General features: G+C 44.8%; 1 protein-coding gene across 6 annotated transcripts in view; it reads left to right on the plus strand.

The window, feature by feature from the left end:
• The window catches only part of LOC137431582 (lethal(2) giant larvae protein homolog 1), a 198,180-nt gene that overhangs the window by 142,576 nt on the left and 41,752 nt on the right, over window positions 1-13,852 (plus strand). For all 6 annotated transcript variants that reach the window (XR_010985311.2, XR_010985312.2, XM_068123071.2 and 3 more), the window contains 2 exons: window positions 10,395-10,612; window positions 12,721-12,788. Coding sequence is in view for 4 of the 6 variants with exons in the window: in XM_068123071.2 (XP_067979172.2) it covers window positions 10,395-10,612; window positions 12,721-12,788 (286 nt within the window). In the remaining 2 variants the exon portion in view is untranslated. The remainder of the gene's footprint in view (window positions 1-10,394; window positions 10,613-12,720; window positions 12,789-13,852) is intronic.

The raw sequence follows: 13,852 nt of genomic DNA on the forward strand, positions 1-13,852 counted from the left end.
CTCAGAAAACATGACACCAACACCATTCACGCCCTCCAGGCACCCTTGCCACACAAACTTGTATTTCTGTCCCTGCCTACCCTTCACCATTCTCACACCACTTCCCTTCCATCTCGTCTCTTGCACACAACATATGTCCACTCTTCTTCTGACCAATACTTCCACCACTTCTCCTGATCTCCCTGTCATTGTCCCTACATTCCATGTCCCAAACCTCAGAAACCGATCTCCACTTCGGGCTGTACCCTGCCCACATGTAGTTGTAATTGTCATGGTTCTCTTTTTGAGGCAATGTTTTTTTTTTTTTTTTTATGGCCGGATGCCCTTCCTGACGCCAACCCACTTAGTCGCCTCCTACGACACACAGGGATACGGCGTACCTATTCTTATCCAGGGTACACACTGGGAAACGTTTAAAACATGGAAATCCTGGGAGGGGGGGGGGGGGGGGGGTCACCGCTGCGGTTTAAACATATTTAAATAAATATTTAAACAAAACCATGAAAACAATCTGGGAAAAGTCTCTAAGTGAGAACGTGGATTTGAGAAAGCAGGAGCAGAGGTGAAAGAACAAACGAGAATATATGGGGCGGGGCACAAGTCGAGACGAGGAGGCCGCACGAGACACCAGGCCGCACGAGGCGCGGACAAAGAAACGACTAATTACACACAAATTTGCAACAACTACAAAACCAAAACCAAATAGAAACACACAATAACACATACACAACAAAATACGCAGCGGAAATTTGACAAAGAAACGAACGGGAAAACACTCAAACTTTGATGCCGTGGAGAGATCAAAGCAAGCCCCGTCGCTCGAGGGACCGGAAGCGTAACCCCATAGGAGGACGGTAAGACAACTGAAGACGAGATGGGATAAATCTGTGCATGAGAGAGAGCAGTTTGCTTTGGAAGAATTCACAGGAAGAATTGATGTCAGAAGCAGTAGAGATGGGAGACCAGTCCAGATGATTGATGGCTGCTTGCAGATCGTGCCAGTCAGCCTGAGTGAAATGCCAGACTCGTCTGTGCTGAGGAGGCTCTCTGAGAATGGCCAGAGAGATGTCCACTTTAACAAGCACATGATCAGAAGAACCGATTGGAGCAGAAGAAGAGCAGCAGACATTTGCAGGGAAGTTTGTCATAACAGAGAAGATACTCCATTGACTGAGATCCGGGTTGGGAAATTGACAGATTGTGTCAGTCCCAATGAGTCGCAGAAGTCCTTTGCTGAGGTGCCATGGCTGGTGAGAGAGGAACCCACACCCAGCCAGCTGGCATGATGACGGTTGAAGTCGCCACATATGAGGAAGAGAGAGTTTGGATGAGTTGATAGAAGTTTGTCCGTGTTGTCAGACAGCAAAATGTAAATGGAGTCATCACTGTTTGGAGGACGGTACAGAACACATATGAACAAAAGGTGGGAGCGGAGAGAAAGCCGTAGCCAGAGGTGCTCCTGGGGGTGGGGTGGAGAGAGGGCAGTGCAAGGAGAGTGAGGAAGAGAGTTTTTGATAAAGATAGCAACCCCACCACCAGGACGAGACTCAGGTCTATCATACCGGAGGAGGGAGTAACCAGGAAGAGATATTAAGGAATCAGAGACATCTTGAAGGATGAAAGTTTCTGTTAAGCAGATCAAGTCTGGATTGTCAGAAGCAACCTGAATGGAGAGATCAATCAGGTTTGAGCGAAGGCCCCGGATGTTTGAGGTCCATACCGTTAATGAGGAGAGAGGAGGAGCATCGGGTGTAGGACAGGGGAGGGGTGGGGTAGGGTCAGATTATGGATGAGAGGGGGAGGTAGGGAGAGCAGTTGATCGTGTGTCAGAGATTACAGAAGAGTTACAAGAGAGGGAAGGATGAGGAGTACGAAAGGTTTGATGGTGATGGGATGAGGCAGAGTGAGGGGTTGTTTGAGGTGGGCAGAGGAAAGTAGAAGGTCGAGGGGAGGTGGAGGTATGAGATAGAAGGGAGACGAAGTTGGGGAGGAGGCAGCTTTGTGGAGGAGGGGGGAGAATTTGGGAGGGATGGTTGGGGGGGAGATTAGAAGGGGAGGGGTTGGGGGGGAGTTTAGGAGGGGAGGGGCAAGGGGGGAGTTGAGGAGGGGAGGGGCAATGGGGGAGTTGAGGAGGGGAGGGGCAAGGGGGGAGTTCAGGAGGGGAGGGGCAAGGGGGGAGTTGAGGAGGGGAGGTGCAAGGGGGGGGGAGTTTAGGAGGGGAGGGGCAAGGGGGGAGATTTGGAGGGGAGCGGCAAGGAGGGAGTTTAGAAAGTGGATGATTAATGAAAGACGAACATTTATAACAATTTGGGTTTATTGTGATTTTCAAGTTAGCGATCCGTTTAAGAACGATGGAGGAGGGGTGGAATGAATGTGAATTTAGAGCATGTAGTGATTTAGAGTTATAAGAGATTGAATATTTTTTTGAAATGGAATGAGTTGGAGAGGAAATTGAAAAAAGCCTTTTAAATAGGAAGAAAAACAGCGTGTTGTAATAAACCACTGAATAAAACACTGCAGGGGAAAGTTTAAACATATTTAAACAGAACCGTGAAGAACAATCTTTTATTCACAAAAATACCAACGGGGAGAGGGAGCTGAGAAGGACAACCACTAGTCACATGAACAGGGGAAAAGGTGGAAGGCAAGGAGATAATGGGGGCGGGGCGAGACAGCGCACGTGGGCAGAATCACACGATGGGACAACTTCACACGTGGAGAATGGGAAATAAATGTTGTTGTTGTTGTTTTTTTGGTTTTTTTGTTTGGTTTTGGGGGAGGGGGTTAAAACGTGAGACAAAGAGTAGATGTACGGGAAAGTTTGGGGGAGAAAGGGAAATCTAAAAACCTAGCAAAAACAGTGAAGGAAGAAACAAACTTCGACGGGGGACAGGGGAAGCCTGAGGCAAGGCCGCAACATGCGCGGCAAACAGAAACGATTCATTTATGAAAGATATAGTCTAGTAGGAAGAGGGGGGTATCATGCACCACCGGAAATATACTTCTAATCAGTGTTTCTAGATTGGAAAAATTGTGTAGAAAATGATGAGCTATGTTAAAAAGTTGTCAAAATGTCCCACGTATCATTTTAATGCAAATTAGTGCCGCCATTATCGAAAAATCTAGTTTCACTATATCTCAGGCAATATTGCAGATAACTGAACAAATAAGGTGTCTAGACCCATATTTTGAGGGTCAAAGATCATAATAAAATTATTCTTAAAGTGATCACATGTGTCTGTGTCATGCTAGTATGCAAATTAGTGCCACCATTACAAAATAATCACATTTTTACCAATTAAGGGACTCCAATATTGCAGATAACTGAACAAATAAGGTGTCTAGACAGATGTGTTTTTAACCAATGTTTATTTATTTTGTAGTACAAGGGTCAAACATCATAATAGAACTCTTCTCTTTCCCATTCCAGATAAACAGTCAGGTAAATGCTTCTCCACTATGAATCACTCATCATCGTTTTCAATGAAATCGTCAGAGTCCAACTCGTCCTCTCCTTCCTCGTCCTCCTCGTCCTCCTCCTCTTCCTGTTCACGCTCTCCAGTGTCCAGGAGATAAACTAGCGAGGTTGGTAGGACAGGACCGCAGGACCATACTGGTTTCAACACTCCATCAGTCCTCATCCATCCTTGCCCCTCATAATAGGGTTTTGGCTTTTCCAGAATAGCTTCATCAGCTCGCTTGTACAAGGTGACACGGTGGTTCACACGTTGGACGTGCGGCTTCAGAGCAGAGTGGCATGGAGGAAGTCGAGCCAGGTCGACCTTAGACTTGGAAGTGAGTTTCTTGTCTTCCCCAACCATTTTGCATAGCAACTTGGCACGGACGACGTCCACTGAAGACTCACGACTCTGTCCATACATCAGACAGGTGAATTGCACCAACTGCCTCAGCACCTCAGGATTGAGAGTCCAGTAGTCACCGAGTTGACTAAATGCCTTGTGAAACCTGGGGTTCTTCTCCAGCTTTTTCAAGGGCCCCAACTTCCCCTTCCCTTTGAAGGCACTGGTACAGTCTTCTCCACTGAACACATAGAACCCAAGAAGAGTGGCGCAGTAGTCTTCTCCCAGGGATTCTGCAAGCTCAGAGAGGTTGAGAGGTTGAGAAGTTGTCGACGTTTCCCTGACCCCGTATCCAGGTATACAGTCAGCTTGATGGCATGAGCGTGGTAGAGAAGAATCATGAAGATATCTGTGTCAGGTGTTCTGACCACAGCATTCTTGTATCCGAGGGCAGCAGCATGATGGGAGGTACAGTACCACCCTTGTATCAGTCTCTTCCTGGTTGCTGTAGATTGTGGGGAGCTCACGCACCTCAACCTGAAACACAAAGGGGCATTGCACTTCAGTCACAACCAATTCTAGATCTAGACAAAAATCACAGATATTCACTTATAATTTACCAATTTTACCAATATTTAAATATAAGACTGAAAGAAAAAATCGCATCACCAATCACCAAAATTTTATACTATTATTCACCAATCAGAAAGAATCACTTTGGCAATATTATTTAAGTTAATCCTGGTAATAATAATTAATAATAATATGGGTTTTCAATTTACCTTGCCATTTGATGAGACAAGTTGATGGGCGCTCCCCTCCACGATCAGCACTGCCATCCCTGTTCTCTCCAGCTTTGAAGCTGCCTGTTGATCACTCCATACTCGCAGCAGGAGCTGGCAGATCTGCTTTTTGTTGTCGTCATTTGCAAGGAACATCTTGAAGTCATATGGCTTCCTGGTCACTGGTCCAGCCAAAATGATCTTCTCTGAGCTGCCACGCCTCAACCTCTCCTGCGCTTTGATAGATTCCGGATGGTAACTGTCAGTCGAGAACAAGTACTTCTTGGCCACCATTTGATCGAGCACCTGTAGGCATATCTCACCACAGGTTGGAGGAATGTTGGCAAGGGTATGTAGCAGCGCCATGCCATTCTGGATGAACAGGGCATCCTTGGGGTATGGCAGATCTTCTGGGGTGGTGTCCTCCAGAAGGTAGTGCAGAATAGAGGCTTTGTTGGTCTTGGAGAAAAATCCATCCGGTGTTCCAAGGCTGGGAGGCACAGGCATCAGGCAGTACTTCATGAGTTCTTCCAAGTCCAATGGCTCATCTTGACTCTGAGACTTGACGAGGAGCACGAATGCAAGGTTGCTTTGCTCCTGAAACTGTATGACCTGGAATGATAAATGGTTAACATGTTGATATGGCGTGCAACATAAAAAAATACGTGTTCACATTTAAAAATGTAAAAATAAAGATTACCATTTAAAAATACAACATTTAAAAAATACAATTGCCCTCGGGTATTGGAACACCTCATTACCTTTCCCTGTGAGGATGTGAGGGTGACCTTCTTGTTGCAAGTCTCCATGGTCTTGAGTTTTTTCTTCTTGATTGGGTCGAAGAAGCTTCCTGGCTCTCCACTCTGTATGCGTCTTATGAAGTCAGCTTTAGCGGCCTTGCCCACAGCTTCTGCTCCTAACACGTTCATCTCGACATCCATGGGGACAGGAGCACCAGAAGCCAGGGAGTAGAGCCTGTCCTTATCTGCGATGGTGAATGGATTTGTGAAGTTCCTCATCGTAGTGAGGGTTCGCTGAACGGCCTCCTCACCCTTTTTGACCTCTGCCTTCTCCAGCTCACGATGTCTCCCCGCCCTGGGGCAGTCTGGATCATCGATGAGTTCAACCATCTCAAGGGTCTTTTCATAAAACTGTGCTCGTGCGGAGGTTGTCTGATTCCATGCAGATTCCATTAAGCAATGTTTGGCACTAACAAATGTTTTAGTTATACCAGCAATGATAACAACAATTAAGCAAGAAACCTACGTAGATTTTAAGAGGCTAGCTCTATCTAACATGGTGCTAGCTAGCTCAGCTGTGATGCTGCTTGTTTCTGATTCCATGCAGAAACTGACATCCACATGTGTGTGTGTGTGTAGCTGAATTAACTTCTTACCTTGTTGGTTTGGAGGTTGAATATCCAGCAACATCAGTTGGCATCGACGAAGATGCAGAACTATTAACGGAGGTATTGAATACATTTACGAAAATATGAAATGGCAGTAATGGCAGGGCTAATTTGCATAATAGCATGCCAGAAGTACATGTGACCACTTCAGGAATAGTTTTATTATGATCTTTGACCCTCAAAACATGGGTCTAGACACCTTAATTGTTCAATTATCTGCAATATTGCCTGAGATATAGTAAAACTAGATTTTTCGATAATGGCGGCACTAATTTGCATAAAAATAATACGTGGGACATGTTGACAACTTTTTAACACAGCTCATCATTTTCTACACAATTTTTCCAATCTAGTAACACTGATTAGAAGTATATTTCCGGGGGGTGCATGATACCCCACTCTTCCTACTAGACTAATAAACACCGAGAAACTTCCAAGGGACACACTATAGGTTCACGCACCGAAAGATAAATACAGTTTCGACAAAATACAATTGTGAACAATGACAACTTTGAAAACGTGGAGAACGTGTGCAGCTTCGAAAATCCCTGCCGTCGTCTCCAAGGTCTCGCGAGATCTCCAGGTTCACTGTTGTTGCCACTTGATCCGTTAAGGGCCTCTGTGAAGCTGTGAGACGAATGTTCCTCATAGGGAAGGATCTTTAAAATGATTGACAAACCATTAAGCTTTTCTATGTAAAAATGTAAATTTTTGTGACAGCTCTTTTTGATCAGTGAAAACATGAATTCGCCTTGGTATTGCTAGCCTTGTAGTTTTGCCGACCTTGCTCAATCTTTTACTTTTTTTATGTTGAAGACTCTAGTCACAGACTATATAGTCCTCATCAAGGCCAGGCCTTAAATAAAAGAACTGCTTTGATAGAAAAGTGAAGAAAGAGAGAATAGTCTGAGTTTTTTGAGGAAGTAAAAAAAGATCTGCTTTTTGAAAAGGGGAAGGTCAGAAGTGTTTGGAACGACATGGGAAGGTAAAGAGTTCCAGAGTTTGGCAGTGGTGGGGAAGAAACAAACATCATAACAGCCCACCCTTGATTTGCCAATGGCCACAATAATCGTGTGGAGTCGTGGCTTGTGGAGTATTCCGTGGTCTCGCTAATAGGGGAGGTACACAAGCAGAAAGTTATTGGAAGCAGAAACCTAAGTAATATCTGTAGAAAAGAGAAAGAGAGCCAACTTTGCTGTGCAATTTGAGTGGGTTAAGTTTTGAGGTCAGATTGGGAGAGTTGATCAGTCAGATGACTTTGGATTCAATTCTGTCCAGTATGTGGAGCTCGAACCTCCCCAGATGTGAGAGCAGCACTCTATACAAGGACGAATCAATCCTTTATATAGTTGAAGCAACTGTTGAGAGGAGAAGAGTATTCGACATCTGAACAGGGCTCCCAGTTTATTTGAGGCAGACATAGCTATTTGTGTAATGTGTGGATTCTAGGGTATATTTGATGTTGGGGTAATACCTAGTAGGTTTATTGAATCACATGGTGTAATTGTGGAGCTTTCAAAGGAGATTGGAGAGTTCAGAGGAGCTTCAGTGAGAGGTGGGAAGAAATGAGTTGCAGAAGCATTAAACTTAACTTGATTACATTTGTTTGCCCCACTGGGAAATCTTGTCCAAATCCGAATTTAAAGAGTTGGCCGTGATGAAACAAGATGTAGATCGAGTGAGGGAAGATGGGGCAGATGGGAAAAACTTGGAGAAATGTAATGTTGAGTCATCAGCATACGAGTGCATTTGGTTATACCACTCTTGATAGGGAAGGAGGGAGATGTTAAACTGTCAACAATTAGAGATAGAGCTGTTGCAGAGACAGCTCGATATGAGAGAGCAGAGCGAGGGAGGAAAGCTGAAAGAGGGAAGCTTGGATATCAGACCCTGATGCCAAACTCTGTCAAAGGCTTTCGAGATATCAAGGCCTACAACAAAGGATTTACTGCCCCAGCAGTCACTCATTCGTTTATAGCTTGTGGCTTTTGGTTTGCATCATTGTTGGGAGCATGCCATGCTGTTGATGCAGTGCTGCCTTTAGGTTAGGGAATTTTGCCATGGTGCTGGCGATGACTTGCCTACTTTTCTTCAATAGATAGTGGGATCATTAACATCCACCAACTAATTCTAGCAGACAGGCCCCCTGCTTGATATCCATCCAAGGGCTGGCACACTCATCGATGCAATGTGCTGCTTTGGAAGAGCCAATCTGACAGTACTGTATGTGAACAGGCTGAAAATTGGACCAAGTTTAGACAGCACTTCCTCTGCACTATTGTGTTTGAATCACACTCCTGCATGATGACAAGGCATTATTTCTCAGTAGAATGGTGGAGCCATCTGTTTGTACCTTTTGTGAAATGTTTGGCTTGAGGCACAAAATCATACATTGCAATTGTTCCAGAATCAGGGTTTGCCCAAACCCACAGAAACTCTTTCCATGGGTAGTCGAACCCTCCAAAAGCTGCTCTTTTTGCCTGCTCTACCCATGTGAAACCCTTGAATATCTAATTGTTCCTGACCTTGTGATTCGTTTGATGGACTGACAAATCCTGCAAATATTGTGTAACTTGAGCGACTTCATATGCATGCTCCCAACTCGCGTTTGCAATGCCTGAGGCTTAGACCACGGTAAACTTGTATTCTTGTGAGCTTCTTGCACCATAAGAGCACTTTCCAGCATACACTTTCAGTTGATTTGCCATATTGGTGTGTCTACAGGCAGCTCCACTCCCATGATTGGCTCTTCTTCGACTGACCCCTTCCACCTGTTTTCCACACCCATTTATCAGGCTCAGCTATCATGGTCTAATGGTACAGCAAATTGTCTGGAAATTGGAATAGTGTACGTTTGGATCCTACAATGCCCACTTTTTATTCTATTTTTTATTTTGTTAGGGTTCGGGGTGTTTCTCTGAAGTCTAGTCATGCGTGTGTGTGCGTGCATGCATACTCAATAGTGCCAGTGCCATACAAATAGTAAATTGAATATCATAAGCATTAAGCATACATTGTATGATAGCCATTTTTGCATGCTTTTCATTCCATTCTGTTGCTTTTCATTCCGTTCCGCTCCATTCTTTCGTTTATCTTGCCATAAATGTGTCGCTTCGTCTTTAGGTGTGCCCATTTGTTTTTTTAATCACCTTAATTATTGGCTGTTTATGTAATTTGACCCTCAACGTCTCGACCCAACAACAACAACAACAACAACAACAGGCATTTTAAGGCCATTTTCCCTGCACGTGGAGATGTGCGATAAGAGCATAAGAATAATTGGTTCACGAGTTATCAAGTGACCACTATATTCGTCGTGTGTGTGTGTGTGTGTGTGTGTGTGTGTGTGTGTGTGTGTGTGTGTGTGTGTGTGTGTGTGTGTGTGTGTGTGTGTGTGTGTGTGTGTGTGTCTGTCTGTCTGTCTGTCTGTCTGTCTGTCTGTCTCTGTCCGTCCGCAGCATAACTACCCGATGATATCATCCGATCTTGATGAAACTTGGGTGGGAGGTTGATATCATGATCTGGTTGTGTCCTGCCTAGAGTGGGCGTATTGCGCCCATTGTGGGCGGAGCCACGCCCGAAAAAGATGTCTTTTTAGGGGGTAATCAAGTTCAAGATACATCTTCTCCGAGGAGTTTGGTGGAATCTGACAGGGGTTTCGATATTTGGTTAGGCCAATGTCATGTGTCTAGCCCCACAGAGCTCGATTTTTTTTTTTTTCCCCGATTTCATTTTTCACCAAATTTCGGTATTGTGTAGCTAACTAACCTCATAACTGATTATACATTATTTTCTATCATTTCAAGGTCAGTAACCTTCGTGTTGACATTTACAGGCCTGGCCTGTCCGGGCCTGTTTCGGTTATAGTCCATCCTTTGTCATTCAATACCGCTCGCTCGTGAACCATCGTCGTCTCCTGACTTGTTCTTTTCTTTTGTGTCCAAATTCACCCTTGAAAAGGAGTCATTTTATTCCAAACATGTACCCCTCCAAGACGACCCATTTTATTCTGGGGGAGAGGAGGGGAACGGATGAACGAACCTCTCGTATTTGATTATTTTTCTGGCTGTGCAAAACCTGCAGAATAGAACAACTAAATTGTGTACGAGTGGAAAATTGGCTTGATCTTCTTCAAGAACTGGTCAACTATTTTTATTTGGGGAATATTCTTTTTCTTAATTTTATGCAAATTTGAAAGTTTTCCCCAGGTTCTGTGTGTGGGCATGACATCTTGAGGAATGTGTACATGCCATTCTGTGGAACGTATCGTTGTGTGGGTGCATCATCATGCCGTGGAATGTACTGTGTGGGCATGTCATGCCAATTGATGTTTATTTGGGTCAGAATTTATATTTTAAGCCTCCAAAATATCCACTACTGTTGATCCTGCCACCATGTTCTTAGTGTTGGATGAACCTAAAGTGCTGGTTGTCCTGGTGGAGGAAGAGCTTGTCGCCATTGACCTGATGGCTCCTGGCTGGCCCAGCCTCACACCACCTTACCTTGCTTCACTGCATTCTTCTGCAATCACCTGCTCGCATCACGTGTCTGCCATTCCTTCAAAGCTGTGGGAGCGCATTGTGGCATGTGGTGTTCAGCAGAAAGAAAAGCATTCATCAGCTGTAGGTTTTGTGAATCTATTAGACATTTTAAATGATTGTGGGTTTTCAGCCCTTTTACCTTAATTATACATTTTCTCAATATGATGTGTGAAAAATAAGCTTTGGACTCATTTGGGGGGATGGGGGAAGGGGGGGGGGGGATGTTATTATCCTTACTATTATTATTGTTGGTATTGTTATTATTACTAGGGCATGCCCGTACTATATATATGCCCGTACTATATATATATCTAAAATTATATCCCCCCCCTCTATTTACATGAAATGGTTTGGTCCATTCGCAACGACCACAGAACCCCCCCCCCCCCCTCTATTTACATGAAATGGTTTGGTCCATTCGCAACGCCAAAGCGAACGGCGAACGGCTTGCGAGTACGGTGACAATCCCCCCCCCTCTATTTACATCAAATGGTTTGGTCCATTCGCAACGACCACAGAACCCCCCCCCCCCCTCTATTTACATGAAATGGTTTGGTCCATTCGCAACGCCAAAGCGAACGGCGAACGGCTAAATCGCCATAGCTCGGTAAGTACTTGTCCGATTAATATGAAACCTTGAAAAGGCACATCCTCGGGTCCCCAGCAATATACCTGGCAAGTTTAAAGTATATCGGACCCGTGGTTGTCGAGAAACAGCGGTCACAGACAAACATACACACATACACACATACACACATACACACATACACACATACACACATACACACATACACACATACACACAGAGATTAATGGAATTATAGATAGATTACTAGCAACAGTACCCGCCCTATGGGCGGGGCTTCAATTGGGAGGCCCAAATGAAAAGGCAAAATATCAGAAATTGAAGGCTTTTTTAACTCAACTGGACTATGTCCAGCTGAGTTTTTGTCGACACCCAGTGTCCGTCGTCCGTCCGTCTGTCTGTCTGTCATTTGTAAACAATTCGACGTCTACGCTCTAAAAGTCACAAATATTGATTAAATTTGATGAAACTTGTTATGCAGCATCTTTAAGACATAAACTATTTTGGGACTGCATTTGGGCGTTGCACGCCCAAAAATGGGCGCGGCAGGGCGGCCATATTGAAAAATCAATTTTTGTCATATATTTTTAGCACATATAAACTATATAGTTTGTGGTTCTATTATGCATATTCTAACCATATTGATATAGACCAGTTGAGTTCAGGTTCCCTGGAACCTCTAGTTTATTTTAAACGATTCTTATAAATATCCGTTGAATCATATCACACGCAAATCATCAAAATCTAAACATAGCACCCATAACAGTACATGGCGCCCATTTTGAAAAAAGATTGAATTCTGCAAAACGGAAGCGGCCGCTACACGTCTTTCTCAGTCGCACGTTTATGTGTGAAGAGTGCGCGTCGAATCTGTAACACGGAAGCGGCCGCTACACCTGTTTCTCAGTCGCTTTGCACACGCTGCCATGTTACTTCGGAGCCGCACGTTTATATAGGAAGAGTTCGTCAAGAGTTGATCTACTCTCTCCTGATACGTAGAATAAACAGTATTTGTAGAATTTCAACAAAATCCACATCACTGTTCATATCGGTAAATATTATTCCATCGTGTTTGGAAAAACTGGAAAAACAATATAGCCTATTTTACTCCCAGGGGTCCCAGGAATACCCACCCAAAATATCGTTGCGATCGGTTGAGCCGTTTTTGTGGTACCTTCGAACGGACGGACGGACATTTGGTGAATTATAGTAAGATTATTTTCTAATGATTTTGATATTATTGTGCTTTTATCGTTGTCACCGACAACATTTTTAACGGAAAAATATGTCCTCCGAAGATGAAATGCCTTGCCATGCTTCTTCTTCACATGACATGTGGACTTTGGCATGGAGCCTATACAGGAAACTTTGGCAACCTTAATTGTTTGTATTATGATTGATGTAAATCATAATGCAGCAACTCATGTACAGTCATAATCCTCAGTTAAAACAAGGCTGTGTGTGCGTACGTGCGTGCGTGCGCGCGCCCACGTGTGTGTGCGTGTGTGCATGTCCATGGCATAACTTTGTTTTTTTGTGTGTGTGCTCATATATGCACAAACATACATTGGAATTGACTGTTGGCATGTTGTACCTTTGCCAGGAGTGGCCAATTAATGGAGGAGTAATGAAGAGCCAGAAACGGACCTCCCGTGATTTGCTGCTCACTGGGTAAGATTGGTTGATCATGTGTGCCAGACTTTGCCAATTCATAGATTTCCAATTTTGGCCTCAACATTAGTTGATTTGTCAGAAATATAATGTAACTAGCAGAAGTACCCGGTTTTGCCGGGCGGGGGAGGGGAGGGGAACGGGGGAGGGATATGTGGAGGAGGGGGAGGGGAGGGGGGGAAGGGGAGCAGTCAGAAGTGGAAGCTCTTTTACGGAGAATTTATAATCTTAAAGGGGAGGGGAGGGGGGGAAGGGGAGCAGTCAGAAGTGGAAGCTCTTTCACAGAGAATTTATATCTTAAAGGGGAGGGGGGAAGGGAAAGGGGAGGGGTGGGGGGAGGGGAGAAGGGGGGAGGAGGGGAAGGGGAGTGGCTCACGTTTGAGTGAATGTGGCTCACGTTTCTGAGTTGAGTGTAAGGCTGAGTGTAAGGCTCTGAGTTGAGTGTAAGATCAGGAAGAAGAAGAAGCATTTGGTTTTCTGCACATTTCAGATGTGTGTCTGTGTCAGAATGTGTCACATTTCAGATGTCTCTCACATTTCATTCACACATTTCATTTTCAAATGTGCAGCACATTTCAAATCTGGCCTCCAAAGCCAGTCGTCGACTGGGCATCCTCCGTCGTGTGAAGTCCTTCCTTGGCACACCTGAGCTCCTCACCACATACAAGGCTTTCATCAGCAGCTCTATGGAATACTGCTCTCCCCTCTGGTCTGGTGCTCCTGCCTCACACCTAGCCCGTCTTCACGCTGTTGAAACCAAAGCGTTCAGAATCATTGGAATCTCCCGCGATGAAGCTAACTCCAAGGGCCTTTCACTCACTCACCGCAGGCAGGTTGGTGGTCTTTCCGTCTTCTACCGACTCCTCTCTGGCCTTGCCCCCCCAGCCCTCTCTGGGCTCTGTCCCCCAAATATTCCTACAGGTCGCAAAAGATCTGCCTGCAACCCTCTTATGGTTAAACTGCCAAAATGAAGACTTTCTGCTCACCTTCACTCCTTCATTCCTCTTTTCTCCCACCTCTGGAACAAACTCCCTCACTCTCTTCAATCCCACTCCACCCTCCAG

Source organism: Myxine glutinosa, chromosome 1, assembly GCF_964187855.1.
Source record: "Myxine glutinosa chromosome 1, kmMyxGlut1.1, whole genome shotgun sequence".
NCBI lineage: Eukaryota > Metazoa > Chordata > Myxini > Myxiniformes > Myxinidae > Myxine > Myxine glutinosa.